This window comes from Hemiscyllium ocellatum, chromosome 13 (assembly GCF_020745735.1).
Source record: "Hemiscyllium ocellatum isolate sHemOce1 chromosome 13, sHemOce1.pat.X.cur, whole genome shotgun sequence".
Lineage (NCBI taxonomy): Eukaryota > Metazoa > Chordata > Chondrichthyes > Orectolobiformes > Hemiscylliidae > Hemiscyllium > Hemiscyllium ocellatum.
Genome location: NC_083413.1, coordinates 38,967,640 through 38,987,222, shown reverse-complemented (window position 1 = coordinate 38,987,222; position 19,583 = coordinate 38,967,640). Strand labels below are relative to the sequence as shown.

At 39.0% G+C, this 19,583-nt stretch overlaps 1 protein-coding gene across 1 annotated transcript in view; it reads right to left on the bottom strand.

The window, feature by feature from the left end:
- Positions 1-19,583, bottom strand: part of LOC132821740 (intestinal-type alkaline phosphatase 1-like) — a 47,727-nt gene that overhangs the window by 7,001 nt on the left and 21,143 nt on the right. Inside the window, exons 3-9 of the mRNA XM_060834450.1 lie at positions 16,786-16,899; positions 14,638-14,753; positions 9,171-9,345; positions 7,082-7,254; positions 3,316-3,450; positions 3,156-3,225; positions 592-730 (exon numbers count right to left, since the gene is read on the bottom strand). Coding sequence (XP_060690433.1) covers positions 592-730; positions 3,156-3,225; positions 3,316-3,450; positions 7,082-7,254; positions 9,171-9,345; positions 14,638-14,753; positions 16,786-16,899 — 922 coding nt within the window. The remainder of the gene's footprint in view (positions 1-591; positions 731-3,155; positions 3,226-3,315; positions 3,451-7,081; positions 7,255-9,170; positions 9,346-14,637; positions 14,754-16,785; positions 16,900-19,583) is intronic.

Below are 19,583 nucleotides of genomic sequence, written 5' to 3'. Positions count from 1 at the left end.
TGATTCAGTACTCATAGGTATATCTTCTCAATTCTGATAATATTATGCAAGATTTTTAAATACATGGTTCCACTTTAATCCCTGGATTAAGGTGAACATCTGATTTTATCACAGGCATCAATGGCAAGGTTGTCACTGTGCTACTGTGCAAAATGCTGCTGTGCCCTGGGTTAAGGAAAATGTTGCTCAGAGTTTCTGCTGGAGAGAGCTATTTACTATGGCTTGCAGTAAACCACATGTCACCTTGTCAGCTCTTTTCACTTTTTGGAGGTGACATTGTCAAAACAGTGCAATTCCTGTACTGTGTATTTACCCCAGTAACATATAGTCATCAAAAAGAATAGACTTCTATCCCTTTTGTTCGTGCTAGATTCAACTCCAGGCCCATATATTTGGCTAACAAATGCAACTCATGTCAACACTGGCACTTAAATATATAACCATAAGCAACCATTCCCATTGCATGTGTTTTTTCCTTTAAAAGATTACTTCAACATTAATGATGAAAATGGAAAAATACCTCAGATAATTAACTTGAAAACTGTAAGTGACAATATTTTTAGAAGTAAATTGAGCAAGGGTTTTAGTTACTTATCTTCAACAAATAGGAAAAATCCCTTGGGATTTTTCTGGAGAATTTGAATGGCTTTGTCAGTCATTTCAACAATCGAAGGATCCATAGTCTGGTTTCGATTTAACTCAAATTTCATATCCTTGGGTTCAAACAAACCTAACAATAAAACAAGATATGCATTAATTCATTATTTTGTGATATGAATATTTATGCTGGAAAGTTTGTCTGTGAGATGCTAAAAAGCAACTGGATTTTCTGGTCTTAATGTACAATTCACAGAATTGCTGTTACTCAGAAAGAGACCATTCTATGTTTTAAATTCATGCTAACGTTTTACAAGAGTAATTCAGCTAGTCACACTGTCCAGCCCTTTTGGCAAAGCCCTACAAATGTTTTTCTTTCAGGCATTTGTCCAATTCCTTTTTGAAAGCAATAGCTGAATCTGTCTGGCTGAATGAGACTTGTGGTCTCATCAAAGTAAAAAGATGTCATTACTCTTGTTCTAAAACCCTTTGTAATAAATATCAACCTGTCTGTCCACTTCCTTGCTGTATGTACATAACTATATTGCTTGCACAGTGATGTTTATGAACATCAACTTTTAATAGTTTGTCAGCATCTCGAAAGATTCAGTTTTTCTACCATTGCCAGCAAAATGAATAACCTCAATTTTCTCTGCATTTTACTCTGGCCATTACTTATTTTCCCATTCACTTATCCTGCCTTTATTCCTTTATAAAATGTTTGGTGGGAAATTTGCCCAAGACCTTGGAGTTAGATTTGGAGGAAACGTACTGACTTCCCAAGATGGCAGCGTAATAGGACTCCTCAGACAGAGCTCATTCACCCCATCTATTTCCTTTCTATTTTTTTGTCTCTTTTCATATGTTGTCTTTCATTCTTTTTTCTTACCTCCCCACCTCAGGCCTTGAGTGAAGTCATTGCAGACTTCCGGCCTCAGCATGGACTCCCAGCCTTGTAAGCCTAGAGGTAAAGCCAGTGCCCCTCCTAGCCTCAAAGTGAATCCAGACTGGACTCCCAATCTCGGTGAAGCAGGTGTGGACTGGAGGCTAGGTGCCAGCACAAACTGGGTTGGATGGACTGTTATCCTGAACTTGTTATTTCTTTATTTTTTTTCTAATTTATTCCTGTGATTTTCTACTTTTGTACTTAAGATGTCACAAAGGTCTGTAATGCTGGACTTTTTATTTTCATATTTTTGTAATTATTTCTTAAGAATTTGCACTTAAGAATCTGTACCCCTAAATGGCACGGTAAGTCGCAACTTGTAAACTTTTCACTGTACTCATGTGAGTACATGTGACAATAAAGATAATTCTATTTTTTTTTAAATGCACTGGGCCAACTTGCCAGCATATTCCTGCCTTGAGCAGCTTTTCCAATGGTGAGTTGGTGAAGTTGGGACAGCAAGGCAATTAGAGCGATGAAAGAGCCTGCAGTTAGCAGAAGACAACAACTTAGCAGCAGGGTTCAGCATCAGTAAAACCAATGTTGTAAAATTTTATGAGTGTGCTGAAGTGATGCCGGAATGACCAGACTGAAAGGCTATCTCACAAAGCATGCCTTGTCAGGTGCTTGACAGGTGAGTGCCAACTACCAGGATAGGGCTTCACGTGACCATCATTTCACAGACCCAGTAAGGACACTCTGCAGCCAGCCTTCAGAGTGGCTCAGAACAGTTTATGCAACTATGGCTGAGGGTTTTGGACAGGGAGCTTCCAACTGAAAATGCAACCAGATATCTTTTCCACAGCCACATGCCCCTGCCAGTGCACATGGAGTGGCCAACGAGATGCAGATGCAAGGAGTTGCTAATCAGATAGGTGTGAGCATCTGTGTATCCTGAGACTCCTGAGGCAGTTTACTCCTGACATCTTCATCCTTATACTACAAAACTGCATTTCCAATGGGCCAAGTGGGAGGTATTGCCAGTGACATAGAAGGTATCTATCACTGAAGGCCCTCAGCCCCCCGAATTCCATAACATCACTTTTCTGACTCTCACTCATTTGACATAGGTTTAGGGTAAGAGGGGAAAGATTTAAAAGGGTTCTAAGGGGCAGCTTTTTCATGAAAAGGTGGTGCATATATGGAATGAGCTACCAGAGGAAGTGGTGAAGGCTGGTACAATTATAAAATTTAAATGGCGTCAGGATGGGTACACAAATAGGAAGGGCTTAGAGAGATATGGACTAAGTGCTGGTAAATGGGACGAGATTAATTTAGGATATCTGTTTGGCATGGATGAGTTGGACCAAAGGGTCTGTTTCCATGCTGTACATCTTTATGACTCTATGTATAATGTGCAATGAAAGCATTGCAAATGGCCTGTGTTCAATGAAGGAAAAGACAACAAGTTTGTGTGGTATCCGCAAGCAAGAATGTAAGAGAGCAATATGCTGAGTGTCATTGAGAGTGGATGGTTCTGTGGGCATATTCCTGAAACACGGACTCTAGTGGCTCAGGATTACTCATCACCACGTTCACATGTAGAGCTTCCTTACAGAATTTATTACCCACTTTAAAACAGTGTTGCTAAGAATAAATTTTGGGGTCTTACCCATCAAATACTTAGTTGTCTCCACATTGACAGCATCAAACTGCTCTTTATTCCACACATATTGTGCATCCTGAAAAAAGTTAGAATGCAGTAATTCATAACTGGGCATATCATTATTGGGTTAACTACTCAATGGAATATCAAAAATATTGATAAGTACTTTTTTGATACTGAGCCATTTTTCAATCAGATCTTGTTTATCTTTTCGAGTGCCATTTTGCTTGGGGTTCTCTGGATATTCAGGGTCAGGTGTTCCTTCAGGAGTCATGTACTTTCTACCTCCTCCAAGTATGACCTGAAAAAAACATACAGTTTCTTTTTCTCACATGAAATTTAAATGAGGACAAACAAGATAATTAACAATCTGCAGTCCCATTGCAAAATTAGTTGCTGAATTGCGCATGTGCAGCAATCATTTCTGTGTCTGGTGTAGCATGACCTACAGTTGTTCTGCTGGCTGCCTTCACATTTAATGGAATTAAATTAGAGACAAAAAGCAATCTGTGATTTTATTTGTTCATGTCCAGTATTTATTAACCATGGGGAGCTAAGATTCAACCATGTTGCTGTGGGCCTATTAGGTTTCCTTCCATAAAGAAGATCAATGAACAAAATAGGTTTTGATTAGATTCCCTATAGTGTGGAAACAGGTCCTTCGGCCCAACAAGTCCACACCGACCCTCCAAAGAGCAACCCACCCAGACACATTCCCCTACATTTAGCCCTGCACCTAATACTACAAGCAATTTAGTGTGGCCAATTCACCTAACCTGCACATCTTTGGACTGTGGGAGGAAACCAGAGAACCCAGAGGAAACCCACACAGGCACGGGGAGAACATGCAAACTCCACACATACAGTTGCCCGAGGCAGGAATTGAACCTGGGTCCCTGGCGCTGTGAGGCAGCAGTGCTAGCCACCGTGCCGCCCATTTATGTTGGTTGGCAATGATTTCAGTTACTACCTTTTTTCAAATTTTAAAATTCCAGAATTTTATTGAATTCAAAGTTTACTATCTGTCTTAATAGGATTTGAACTCATGTCCCCAGAACATTAACTCAGAGTTTTGGATTACTAGTTCAAGTGACATTGCTAATTAAGGTTAATTTGATGTGTGAGAGAATATAGAAATACATTTCTTTTGTATAATTAAATTTTGTCACAAAACAAATCCAGGGATGTTTATTCATAAAGATTCATTTTGACAAAATTGTCATCACTTGTACCTTATCAGTCAGCTCAGATAGCTAGTTGGTTGGAGCAGAATAGACCAACCAGGAGTTCAATCCTCATAACAGATGCAATAACTCAAGGAGGCTTGCTACCTTAACTTACTCCATGTTTTATAATGTTGTCCTTCAAGCAATATAACCAATTGTGTCCCTGTAATGAACAGAAATGCCTATGTCCTTGGTTGAGTATGGCTAATTTCTTGTCTGCCTCACCGCTGAGCAAGAAGGTGATAATGTGAACCACACTTTAAACTAAGAACACTATCTAGGCTGATCTAAAACTGAAGTGTGATACCCATTGTTAGATTGAGGCTATACCTGTCTGGATTGGTAATCAGAAGATCTCAATGACACAATTTGCAGATCAGTAGAAACTCCATATTATCCTATTTCACGATGCCTTCTTCAACTAATAACACCATTGCCAGATTTAGTAGACCATCATTTTGTCTGTAGGATAGCTTTTTGCAAATAGCTATGCTGTTTGCTAATGTGTTAACCAATGGCACCTAAAATGTTATTCTTTGGTTATAAAGCACTTTGACACATCTTGAGAATGAAATTTGTAAAGATCGAAATGTAAAATAGTTCTTTCGGATTACTTATTGAACTTGCTCTCACAGTTGAAGGTAAATTTAACATAAAATATAACTTTACATTAAAAAAATCTAGAAATTGTATCTAACCTGAATCAGATAGAATCTACGTTCAACAAATACTGTATGTACCTAAAATAGGTACTGGTGTAGGTCCAGGCCCAGGTACAGACGTGGGAAAATGATCATTATAGTACCAGTGTGCTGTGTACATCTGTTACAGCATGAAGGTACCTTGTTCCCAACGGTGGAGTTGCAAGATTGTTCAGCTAAAACACAAGGTGAGTCTGGAGAGTTGGAAGCAATATGTAGCTGATAAATGCCTACAATTCTAATGTGTAGCTGGGAGAAGCACTCCTGCTTCATCAGGGACTCTCAGTGTCCTCTCTCGCTTGAACAGGCAACACAAGCGTAACCCCGTTTAAAAAAAAAGCTAAAAACATGCCTCGGGAGCCAGGAAAAGCAAGAGTGCTCCAAATGTTCCAAAGTTTTCTGACTAATCACGATGTACTCTCTGAAGTAAGTGGGAATAAAGTAATGCACGAACGGTCCTGTAAAATCATGAAGTCAGAGAGTCACATATAGCATAGAAATAGGCCCTTTGGTCTATGCCAATCATGTTCCCAAATCAAACTTGTCCCACTTCCTGTATTTGACCCATATCCCTCCAAACCTTTCCGATTCATGCACTTATCCAAGTGCTTTTTTAAGGTTCTAACTGTACCTATATCCACTATTTCCTCTGGTAGGTCATTCCACATATGAACCTCACCCTGTATATAAACAAAAATTGCCTCCCACCATGTCTTTTTAAAAAATTTTTCTCGTCTCATCTTAAAAAGATGTCCCCTAGTTTTGAACTCCTCCATCCTAGGGACAAGACCTTTGCAATTCACCTTATCTATGCCCCTCATGATTTTATAAACCTCTATAAGGTCACCCCTCAACTTGCTATGGTCCAGCATGTCTTTATAGCACAAACCTCCCATTCCCGGCAACATCCCGGCAAACGTTTTCTGAACCCTCTCGAATTTAATTATGTCCTTCCTATAACAGGGCAACCAGAACTGTACACAATATTCCGGAAGAAGTTTCAATAAATCCTTTACTCAAATGACTGAGCAATGATGGCAAGTATGCTAAACACCTTCTTAACCAGTCCGTCTACATGAGATGCAAATTTCAAAGAATTATGTACCTGAACCCCTAGGTCTCTCTGTTCTACAACATTATCCAGAGCCCTGCCACTAATTGTATAAGTCCTGTCCTTGTTTGTTTTGCCAAATTATAATAGCTTGCAATTATCCAAATTAAACTCCATCTGCCACTCCTCAGCCCATTGAACCAATTGATCATGATCTTTTTGTAATCTTAGATAACCTTCTTCACTATCTTCTAAACCATCAATTTCGGTGTCATCTGCAAACTTGTTAACCACGTCTCCTAAATTTTCATCCAAATCATTTTGTGTAAATGACAAATAAAATTGGACCAAGTACTGACCCATGTGGAACACCACTGGTCATAGGCCTCCAGTTCAAAAATCAACCCTCCACCACCACCCTCTGTAACCAACCGTCAAACCAATTTTTTATCCAATTGGCAAATTCTCCTTGAATCCTGTGTGATCTAATTTTACTCATTAGTCTCTACAATGCAAAACCTTGAAAGTCCTTACTAAAGTTGATATAAAAACTGTCTACCACTCTGCCCTCATCAATCTTTTAGGTTATTTCTTCAAATAACTTAATCAAGTTTATGAGACATGGCTTCCCCCACACAAATCAAGACAGTGAAGCAATAAAATACAAGTCAATATTTGAATGGATAAAATACAAGTCAGTATTTTAACTGGTCAGGTCATTGGGCATAGACTTGAGTGAAGTTAACCAAATGAAGAAAGCAAATGGAAATTGTTTAAAAATTACATTGCAAGCATGAAAGTAGGTATAAAGATAATATTTAATCCCTTACTTACCATAAATTTATAATTATAATGTGAAAAATCTGATTAATTATTTTTCAAAATGCTAACTGTATTAGAAGTGTGTTGTGATTTGATGAACCTTTATATCTTATAAAAATAAACAAAACTTACATCAATATCTGTGTTATATATGAGCTGATAAGCAATGTCCTTGCAACCTTTCTTAATTGCATCGGATGGCATTTCACCATCACCATACCAATCTCTGTCTGCAACGTGGGCATATGTAGCAGCTGGCGAAGCATGTTGAACTCGAGTGGTTGTTACAATGCCAACCGACTTTCCTGTGCAAAATTAAAAATTTAAAGATTACTTAAGATCGATGAAAAGTAGTGAATAGAAAAATTCAGAATAAATTTTGCTTTAAATCAGAGCTAGGAAACACAAAATAAGGTAGTTATTAATAAATCTATTGGAGAAATAAAGATAACAGAGAGTAGTTAGGAAGTAGAGTCACTGTGCTACCTAATTACAATACCATGTAATGTTAGTTCTGAAAAAGCGTTTGAATTTAACAACAACCTTGCTTTGTGGCAATTACCTTCACAAAACGTGGCCTTCAGTACTTGTAATGAAGTGGAGCATGATACTCTTTGACAATGCTGAAAATGTGTTGCTGGAAAAGCGCAGCGGGTCAGGCAGCATCCAAAGAGCAGGAGAATTGACGTTTCGGGAATGAGCCCTTCCTGAAGAAGGACTCATGCCCGAAACGTCGATTCTCCCACTCTTTGGATGCTGCCTGACCCGCTGCGCTTTTCCAGCAACACATTTTCAGCTCTGATCTCCAGCATCTGCAGTCCTCACTTTCTCCACTCTTTGACAATGTACAATCTGTTTATCCGGGTAATCAAGAATATAAGTGTGTCAGTCTGTATTTATCATGAAATGAATAATATTCTAAACAAGCAGGAAAGGAGTGGAGGAGAAGTTTAAATGGTAAGTTTAATTTTCAGATTTTCCACCATTTAACTCCTTTAGTTTTGGTGATCTTTGAGGCTATCTTTGAATTTCTGTGTGAACCTCATTAACACCTTACTGAAAAACTTATAGGGATGATCAGGAAGAAAGGAGTCTTTGGTCATCAACATCTTTCTAGGAGTTCCCCTCAGTGTGCAGAAAGAGGAAATGAGGCCAGGTGGGGTAAAGTCTTTAGTTTCTTCTAAAGAAGGGACAGGAATGCCAGATGGACTCTTCCCTTGCAGGATTTACCTTTTTCTTTGGACCTCCTCTACCAGGAACTCCTATACCACATCAAAGAACGTGTGCACCCTCTCGCTTGGTTCCTGTATCATCCTGAAACAAATACTGTCACGGCACGGTGGCTCAGCAGTTAGCACTGCTGCCTCATAGTGCCAGGGACCCAGGTTCAATTCCCGCCTTGGGCAACTGTCTGTGTGGAGTTTGCATGTTCTCCCCATGTCTGCATGGGTTTCCTCTGGGTGCTCCGGTTTCCTCCCACAGTCCAAAGATGTGCAGGTTAGGTGAATTGGCCATACTAAATGGCCTGTAGTGTTAGGTGCATTAGTTAGGAGAATGTGTCTGGGTGGGTTGCTCTTTGGTGGTCGGTGTGGACTTGTTTCTGTACTGTACGTAATCTAATCTTCACATCTTCTATTGAATTGGTTGCAAGGAGCTTCATATACAGTAGAAAGCATTATGCCTAAACAGTACTTCAGTACTCAACTGTAGATGTATCTACTTCAGCATGTCACTGGCAAATCCAAAGTATGGTAAGTAGCAACTAATTTAGTATTGCACAGTAAAACCAGGTTTACAAATGACACATAATTCTAACACAACATCTGTTTCCACGCTGTCACCAAAAAAAAACTTACTCTATAAGTTTTTTTTCTTTGAAGGTAGACCTGTACGCTCTTAAATATCCATGTAGATTATTTCATTCCGAAATCATTGTAATGCAATCAGTGCTAGGTAGCACAAAGACTTCAAGAGACTTCAAGTTACAAAACAAATGTGTATAAGCTATTAGAACTGGTCAATATTCCTGTTACTATGTAGCAATAATGGGCCACTGAAATGATTCTTCCCTCACTACATCCATATAGTGGTTCAAAAATTGTCATGGTCACCTTTATCATTGAAACCTTTTATGGATCTTCCTCCCAGATTTTATTATTTTTTGAGATTAGAATAATTATTAAATGTCATTTTGTAAATGTACTTTCAAAATATACTATACCTGCATCTTTTGCCCTCTTAAGTACTGACATGACCTCATTGCCAAAAGTTGTGCTACATTGTCCTCGTCTAGCTGCTGCGCTCAGTCCAATGGTTCCATAGTTTGCTTTGACCCCACAAAGGTAAGCAGTAGCTGTTCCTGCACTATCAGGGGCTTGGTGATCAACATTGTACGTCTAAATCAAGAAAAAGACATTTTTTTCAGAGTGGTAAATTGGTATTTCAATGCAATAAGTGATCTTATAACGATCCCAGCTGATAATAACACTGGACCTGTCAGATCCTAAAATGAAACCTGGCTTGATAGATCATACATTTAATTTTTTACAGTTGGCTACTGTGGTAGTTAGTCACCAAAGGGTATTCACAAAAGGCTGCAGATGTTCTTTAATAAGAGGCATCTATTTATTACAGAAAAGAAGGGAAAAAAAGTTATAGAGAAAAGACAATTTGAATGATTTGAACACAAACAGCAAAATAAAGTTGAAACCTGTTCCCCACTACTATTGTTTCAAATCGACTCAATTCCTGAGAAATTTTATCTGAACCTGGTAAGTTTCTACTTAATTTATTCCTCCCAGTTTCTTTTCCTTGGAAGGCTCAGGAGTTATTTTTACAATTCCATTCCAATCCTGCTGGCATAAGCCTGTCATAATTCTGATGGCCTAAACTTATTTAGTTCTAACAACTTGAAAATGTTTTTCCAAAGCCTCCTGACTTGGAAGCTCCATGGACTAGAAACCATTTTGGTTGGGGTCACTGGTTTCCCTAAATTCAAATCTCAATTGCTCTGAACTAGAAATTGAAAATTGTGTTTTGAAGTGAAAAACTAATGCTCATGGCCTGTTCTGTTTACTCTCCCTGTCATAAACTCAGCATCATAAACATTTCATCTATCAGAACCAGAGATCTCCCAGGCACTTGATGACAATCGCGTCTTCTCAAAACTAATGTACTTAAATTGCTGTTTCAAATGGCTTTCTGACCGGATTAAAACAAATTTCCAGACTGACCAAAATTGTCTTTCTTTATTTTTTAATTAAATCTGAATTCCAAAAATGATAAGATTGTGCATTGTTCAACTGTGCATTTTTATGTTCAAGACATTTGTGGATTTCCATTTGTCTCCAAATAGCTCTATTACATCTAGCCATGTGTCTCTTTAAAAGATGATATGTCACTGGACTCTGTAAAAGTGATTTTATCTCAGTATGACAAGAGCAATCTTCTTCTCATAGCAATTAGAAGCATGTGCAAAAAAATCTCAGATATACTGACTCTGGGAGTATTTCCTAAGAATCAGACATCACCTAATTCACAAACTAAATTTCAGCTTATTAAAGCAAATGCTGCTTATTACTTTTCCAGGCGCTCACAGTTTCTGTGAGTTTTTGAGCAACAACAACCATCAAGAACCTGAAATAATGTGGTGTCCTCCATGAGGAATCTGGAACATGTGTGGGCAGGGTAAACAACAGTATATCTCTCCACCCAATCATATTAAAGAATTCCCTGAGGCATGAAAGTTAGAACGTGTGAATCATTGTCAAATCATGATTTGGAGATGCCGGTTTGAAGGAGCATCGCTCCAAAAGCTAGTGTGCTTCCAATTAAACCTGTTGGACTATAACCTGGTGTTGTGGGATTTTTAACATTGTCAAATCAAGCAAAGAAGACAAAATAAAGAGAGAGAGAAAAGAAGGGATAAGAGTGAATAAAATAAAGGGACATTTTCCTTCCATTTATGAAACATATTCCACTCAGGTCATAACCTGATAAAATGAAACTTTGAACTTGTAAAAGTTAATTTTGATTGTCACAGAGCTTGTTTGGCAGCCATGAAGACTTATTATACCATTAAAATTTCACCTATACTTGAATGGACAAGCTTAAAATTTTTTGTAGGTATTTAATAGGTATCAGCCAGTAAGTTTGTAAATTCATACTCTTCATGTCACTTGAAGAGCAACTGAGTTAGCACAGATTGTGAAAGAACAGTGCAAATCAGACTGCAACACCTTCAATTACATGTTAAAATGTGCATCTGCAAACACCAGATATTGCTGTCCTCAATACTAGTGAGTAATGTTAACCTCACTGTTACTTCTACCACAAAATGCAGACTGTTAAGACATTTATAGATTCTTGGAATCCCTGTAGTATGGAAGGAGGCCATTCAGGCCATTGAGCTCACACCCACCCTCTGAAGAGCATCTCATCCAGACACACCCCAACTCTATCCCTGTAACCCTGCATTTCCCACAGCTAATCCACCTAGCCTGCACATCCTTGAACAATGTGGGGCAATCTAGTATGGTCGATCCATCTAACCTGCACATCTTTGGACTGTGAGAGGAAACCAGAGCACTGAGATGAAACACATACAGACATGGGGAGAATGTGCAAACTCCACACAGACAGTCGCCTGAGAGTGGAATCAAACTGAGGTGCCTGACACTGAGCCACAGTGCTGTCCCTATTTATAACCCAAGAGATGTGATATATTCCATCAGCTCTTATCACATTGCAATTCCACTGAACCCTGAAGGATGTTAAAAATAAAGATGCAGGCCATTTGGCTTAAATAGTCCAGAATGGTTCTTTTTCCTTTCAAGCTATTTTTTTTTTTAGATTAGACTTACAGTGTGGAAACAGGCCCTTCGGCCCTTTGTTCAATCACACTACCTATTTCCATTTCTTTAGCTAACCCGAGAATGCAACTTAAAAAAAAGGTTTTGTGATTTACACATGAAAGAAGTGAAACTATCACTGTATTCTAACAGATGAAAGGCTTAACAGACCATCAATTTTTCAATGTATAATTTCAGTTACATCACACTGCAAATTTTTGCTATAAATTCTGTGTTACGATCAAGCCCTCCACTATCACCTGATGAAGGAGCATCGCTCCGAAAGCTAGTGTGCTTCCAATTAAGTCTGTTGGACTATAACCTGGTGTTGTGTGATTTTTAACTTTGTACACCCCAGTCCAACACCGGCATCTCCAAATCATTTCTTTAATATTGCGCCATTCTAGTAACTGATTTACTTCTAAAAGTATATTTGTGTTCTGTTTTAGCAGTGGTTTGCCAAAGTGAATGCATTTTCCAATCATCCTCTATATAAGGAAATGTTTTCTAAATTTACTTTTGGAATGGAGGTCTCCCTTCACTAATCTACTGAGAAATGTGGAAAAATACAGTGAAAATGAAAAAAAATGGTCTTGATACTGAGAAGAAAGTTTTTCATTTTCCCCTCAAGCCATATGTGGTGACTTCAGAATTTCTCATTGAGTGTAACTATTATATTTCCATGTATTTGCATCCTACTAACACCTCAACTCATCTTATTAATGTACTACTTCCAAAACTCTAATCCTCCACCATTAACTAGATGGCACAAATACCCTAACATGTAAATCAGAGCAGGTACCTGTTGGCTTCAGCTCACTGAATGCTGGCCTGGTCACCGTGCAACTGTCTTTGCATACTCCAGGGCCACCATCTTCCTCAATTTTACAGCTGCACAAGTTAGCATCAGCAGCCTCATCACACCTGTCCTTAGACCAACTCACACACCACTTGAGCCCTTCAATACTTTGCTTTGTAGCTCAGTGATAGCTATGACTTGCATGCGCCTGCCAGGTCACTTTCCACATAGGGGCACACATGCATCACATAACTTTCAGCTTGTTTTCCTAGTGTTCACTCACTTTATCTTTTATAGCGAAGCTGCCGTCCTGTATACCTCTGGTTTCTCAGTACACACGTTCTTTTCAACAGTAGTTTATTATGTCTGTGAGACTCATATTCCTTTCTTGACACACATGGTCTTTAGTGCTTGTGTACATATTACAGTAGCTTGCACTGTTTCTTTAGCATGGAGGAGAAAGTAGGCAGCTTATGACACTGGAGAGCACTAAACAGTCAATCTACCAGTGAGATAGGAGGTAAGCATTTTGCTTATGACACCATGCCACGTCAATGCCAGTTGCTTACACAGCAAACACATTGCATGTGCTTCAAACAAATATTCAATATGCAAGTGTCAAGAAAGAGCAATCCTGAGTGGCTCATCCAGTTAAAGGAAAGGATCGGCCAGGGTCAGTTCGGTACTTGGAGAAAGTGAGGACTGCAGATGCTGGAGATCAGAGTTGAAAAGTGTGGCGCTGGAAAAGCACAATGGGTCAGGCAGCATCTAAGGAGCAGAAGAATCAACATTTTAGGTATAAGCCCTTCATTAGGAATCAGTTGGGTACTTAGTCCTACCAAGGTCTGGGGGTTTGTATCTTTGCAATCCAAGGATTAGGCTACAGTCAATCCTGCATGTTGATTGCAACTGCTTTGGGGATGACCAGTAGGTCAGTTGGCATCCTTTGGAGATACCAATCCTGGAGCTGGGCTGTGGTCAGTTGGGGCTGTCTTGTCAAGTCAGTCTAAGGTTGGGGCACGAAGAGTCCTGGAAGTTTGGTCATTAGTTATGAGGGGGCTTATCAGGGAACAATCATTGTAGTCCTGGAGAAAGCAGGCAACTGAAGTGTGGGAATGGGCTTCATTGTACTGAGTCATTGAGTGAAAGGTGACAGTGATTGGGGGCAATTTGAACTTAATAATGACTAGAAAAAGACTAGGGGCTCCAGGTAATGAGTTCACAACGGTCAAGGTTACACTGACCTGTACATTGAGAGGGTGGAGAGCCATAGTCATAGGCTCTTCAAATATATTACTAGGGATGTAAAGAATGCCAATGGAAGTGGGCGTCCAAAGGTCATAGGAGCCATAGGGATAGCAACCTCTAAAGGAAATTGAAAGGACTGGGAGAGAGGGGTGGGGAGGTGTTAGGAGGTAGAATTCATGCATCTCGGGTACACACCAAAAATTACTTACATTGAAATGAACTTGGAAACTTGCCATATCAGATCAAATATCTACTGCACAATAATGACATAAAGTGGCTGCTATTTCAGTTTCTTTGCTTCAGGTGGAGTAAACACAAGAAATTGGAGACCCTTCTAGAGGTGGTTGTAATATTCAAGCCTTTACAGATTTAGTAATGCTACACTTCCAGCTTCAATTTGCATTTTACCTACGGGTTACTCATTTTCTAAGAATGCACATTAAAAATATGTCTGTAAGAAATCATGATTAATCTACCAGCTGTCTCCCGATACACATGTTCCTTTCCACTTCAGCAGAGCAATATCCATTTAAATCTGGTATATAAACTGTAGACCATGCATTGAAATGCTTATTCAATATGCAGCTTCTTGTTCATTGTCAACAAGTGAAACAACATTTATATATTTTACTTACAATCAGCTGCCAAAATCTCTTAGTTGGGAATACATTGTGAAAATGCAATCATAGGATGCTTGCAAGCATTTAATTATTCCAAGTATTTTTCTAACCATGATTCAAAATAGTAAATAAGCTATAATCCACAGAATGTAAGTAGTTTTTAAGCCTGACTTTGGAGAGACCAAGATGTGGAAATGATTCCATTGCGAGCACAGTTCCTTCTCCAGGTTTGCCATCAAGTTGCCCTTTTAGTATTCGGGTCGCGGTCACTGTGGGAACTCCCATTCCTACAAGAAATTATAATATGGTTAAATGTTTATTGATTCATTGGAGTAAATTGCTCAATAGGTGTTTTTACATTCCAACAGAAAGCTGATAAGCAACACAAGAACTTTGATTGAGGCAACTTTACACTAAAATACAAGATTAACTAATCACCCTTAGGAGTTGTCTTCTTAGAAAATGCCCTTTGAGTAATGTTATTTGCCACGTAACACAGTGTAAAGTGTTTTAGATTTTGCTATCACATGAGGTAGCCTTTATCTTTAATGAATTTACAACTCCACTGGGCTGATGTCAATCAGTTATGAGTATTGCTAAAAAGAAGACATGTTTTGTTGAAGCTTTTCATTTTACACTCACCAGGACAATTTGCAAGTATACCAGTTCAATGGGAAAATGAACATATGACTGACAGCTAATAGCCAGGATCTGTTAAATTTTACACCAAGCTGGTTGACTGATTAGTCGAAGCGTTGCCTGGAAAATGAATGAGATTAGTATCCACCACTAACAGGATGCACCATCTAGCAAAAAAGATATTCTATCTGTCACACAGACAATATTGTGGTATATGATTTTTAATGTTGGTATGATGCCAGATAAGTAGGCCATACATCCCAAAGACTGAAGGATTGTATCAAACAGAATGTCCCTTTTGCTGTTCGCAATAAGCAAGGCACTGAACTCACATTTGCAAAACAGTGTCTAATGCTAGATGCTATTCCACAGTTGGTCAAAATTTGCTGAGTGTATGATGAATTACACTGACGAACAATTTCGGATAGTCAGTCAGACTCAATGTGGTCCACTTACAGATACAGGAAGCTACACATATGAAATTCAGAGTTCTGTTCAGACAGAAAGAAGATGTACATACACCAGGCCAGTTTCAAATCAACAGAATAGAGGCCAGCCATTCGCTGGTTCATTTCTCAGGACAATGCCCTGTCCAGAGTCAATCTGCCTGGTTTAAAATTCAAACAAGTCTGACTGTTAACTGTCAATTATCATTAACTGTATATTATCCTTGAAAGAACTGTAATGCTGTAAATCGGAAACAAAAACAGAAATTGCTGGAAACATTCAGCAGGTCTGGCAGCATCTGTGATGAGAAATCAGAGTTAAAATTTCAGGTCCAGTAACCCTTCCTCAGAACTGATGGTAGCTAGGAAAATGTCAGTTTATATTCAGGGGAGGGGGTAGGGAATAAATGATAGGGGGGGGATAGAGCCCAAAAAGAGAGAAGAACAGTTGGAAGGACAAAGGAGTCAATGACGATCTGGCTAAGAGTGTCAATAGCTGTAAATGGAGACTGTTAGTGACTAAATTGGTGGTGTGTAGTTGCAGACTATGTGATAACAAGGCAAAAATGAGGACTGCAGATGCTGATGCAGATTCCTGATGAAGGGCTTTTGCCCGAAACATCGATTCTCCTGCTCCTCGGATGCTGCCTGACCTGCCGTGCTTTTCCAGCACCACTCTATGTGATAACAAGGCCTCGTGTGAGGTCCTTGATAACACCTCTGTCAATTCAGTATAAATCTTGTTTTATCCCTGTTGAACTGGTATTTCTTATGAATTGTCCAAATGAATGCCTGATGAAAACTTGGACAAAATGTGCCCTTTTTCAATGATACTCAGGTTTGGTTCTACCAAACGACAGTTCCAAATAGTTAGAGGTGAAGCACATTTTCCCAACACCTTATCGTGCTAATATCATTCAATTTTCAAAGGTATTTAAAGATTTCTACTCATTTATTTTGTAGCTTTAAGATATTAACGTGCTCCATAGAAAATTAAATACTTATGGTACTTTATTTATGGAACATCCCATCACCACATTCTTGTTTTAGTATTGTGGTAGGCTTGCAACATATGGCCTTCCCTCAATTTTATGCAACATAAACTGACTTAAAAATAGCACTGAAGTATTAGAAAATATCTAATTGTAACAGCCTGAAGCATCACACCACTGTTCCGGAGCAAAAACAAAAGAAGAAAAAAACTTGGTAATGAAGGGAACGAAGAAATTCTCACCATCCCCAAGAAACAATATAACATTTTTTGCTCTGTGTTTGACTGGTTGGAGTTCCAAAGCAATCTTCAGTGTTTCTTTAGCTTTCGCATTCCAGAACGCTGGGGCCTCTTCTTCTTCTACAATATCAAAAATGTTTGTTTTGAAGTTTCAGTTTTGACTTTTATTATCACTAAGTATGCAAAATGCAAGTGCTTAATTTGTAAATAGATCAACAGTGTCCTTTAAAATATCTTAATACCTTTTTTTAGATTACTTATAGTGTGGAAACAGGCCCTTCGGCCCAACAAGTCCACACCGACTCGCCGAAGCACAACCCACCCATACCCCTACATTTATCCCTTTACCTAACACTACAGGCAATTTAGCATGGCCTATTCACCTGACCTGCACATCTTTGGACTGTGGGAGGAAACCGGAGCACTTGGAGGAAACCCACGCAGACACAGGGAGAATGTGCAAACTCCACACAGTCAGTCGCCTGAGTCGGGAATGAACCCGGGTCTCTGGCACTTGGGAGGCAGCAGTGCTGACCACTGTGCCACCGTGCCGCCTACTACAATCCTAATTTTGCTGTAACGTCAATATCATTTATAAAAATTAAAGTTATGATTAATTAATGACATTTCAGTTGCATCTACCCAGTCTCAGCAAATTGTAAATAATCACAATATGAAGCTTAATTCAACCCAAGGTCTCTATGGTATCAATGCAAGTAATGCAAGTCTACTGTGTATCAAAACCTCTCCTGCATGGGAATAGCCGTTTTAACCAAAATAGCGCAGCCTACAACAAGGCCTGTAGAGGGAGCTGTTATATTGGGATACCTATTTTACTCTAAAACAACCTTGTAATGCTGTATCAACTATTTCTCTATATCAATTAATCCAACCTGCCTCAGCATTTGTTTCTTTCTCTCCTGAGTATCCGGCTTTGGAAGGTGCACCACAATTTGCTGTGGCCACCTATCTACTTATTCTTTTATATATCCTGCAAGCTTGGGAAAGATTATTTGATTATTAATCCAAAACACAAACAGTTCTTTATTGTTGTTCATGGTTCAGTTTAGAAACTGAATGATAAAGACCTAAGAAGCCTCAGATTCGATCCTGAATCTATGCTGAGTTGGTCAGAAGGGAGGGGGAAGGTGTATTTGTGTTTGCTCACAAGTAATTAACCAGGGTTCCTCACCCTATTGGTCTCACGTGTGCAGATATTTAGTTAGGTTAAGATGCGATATCCTTCAGAACATGTTGTGTAACATCAGAAATAAGAAATGGCTTGGTCAGGGCAATTAGTGTCTATGGGAGTACACCCTCCAAAGATTCTACCCCATTACAAAAAGGAAATTTGTAAGTCCCTCTTCTGGAAGTTAATAATCTCACCACACCAGGTTATAGTCCAACATGTTTAATTGGAAGCACACTAGCTTTCGGAGCGACGCTCCTTCATCAGGTGATAGTGGAGGGCTCAATCCTAAAAAAGAATTCATAGCAAAAATTTACAGTGTGATGTAACTGAAATTATACATTGAAAAATTGTCTGTTAAGCCTTTCATCTGTTAGAATACAGTGATAGTTTCACTTTTTTCGTGTGCAAGAAAGAAGTGAATCTATCACTGTATTCTAACAGATGAAAGGCTTAACAATCAATTTTTCAATGTATAATTTCAGTTACATCACACTAAATTTTTGCTATAAATTCTGTGTTAGGATTGAGCCCTCCACTATCACCTGATGAAGGAGCGTCATTCCGAAAGCTAGTGTGCTTCCAATTAAACCTGTTGGACTATAACCTGGTGTGGTATGATTTTTAACTTTGTACACCCCAGTCCAACACCTGAATCTCCAAATCATCTCTTCTGGAAGCTTAGTCCAATATTTATGCTACAGTTTCCAAAAGATTTCAACTTTGAGCAGCAGCTGCCATTTTACTTCTTTAAGATTTTATTTAAGAAACTTCCTGTGACAGGAAAACAACATTTTAAAATTAATTATTAGTCTGAAAATGTGTTTATAAAAACTTATTTGTATATATATATATGGGGTGGCACAGTGGTTAGCACTGCCGCCTCACAGCGCCAGAGATCCGGGTTCAATTCCCGCCTCAGGCAACTGTCTATGTGGAGTTTGCACATTCTCCCCATGTCTGTGTGGGTTTCCTCCGGGTGCTCCAGTTTCCCCCCACAGTCCAAAAATGTGTAGGTTAGGTGAATTGGCCATGCTAAATTGCCCGTGGTGTTGGTGAAGGAGTAAATGTAGGGCAATGGGTTTGGGTGGGTTGCTCTTCGGAGGGTCGGTGTGGACTTTTTAGACCGAAGGGCCTGTTTCCGCACTGTAAATAATCTAATTATTTTAGTTCCTATGTTAGATATATATATCCAAAATGAATTTAGTTTCCATAACTAAAATGTCCATTGTCCCAAATCAATCACTGATTGCACTAGCAAATACACAGAAATAATCTGTGCACTTGGTTCTGGTAAAATATTTATTTTCTGCTCCAACTGTGTCCTAATTTAATAATATTCCCAGTCTGCTGAAGTTCTATCATATTAGCCAAAAGCAGCAGAAACCTTTCCAAATTGTTACCATCTGTTAGCGATGGGATGTCAGACTGGGTATGTGTGTTTATATAATACAGTTTATCTGTCAGCAAATGGTGTTCTTATAATTTGCAGCTGCTTAAGCAGCAAAATCTGAACAAAAAGAATTAGGACTACTCACTAACAGGATAAAACAGAATTGTACTTCTGGATTGACTTTGCAGAGATCGTCTGACAATTGACTGATCTTGAAGG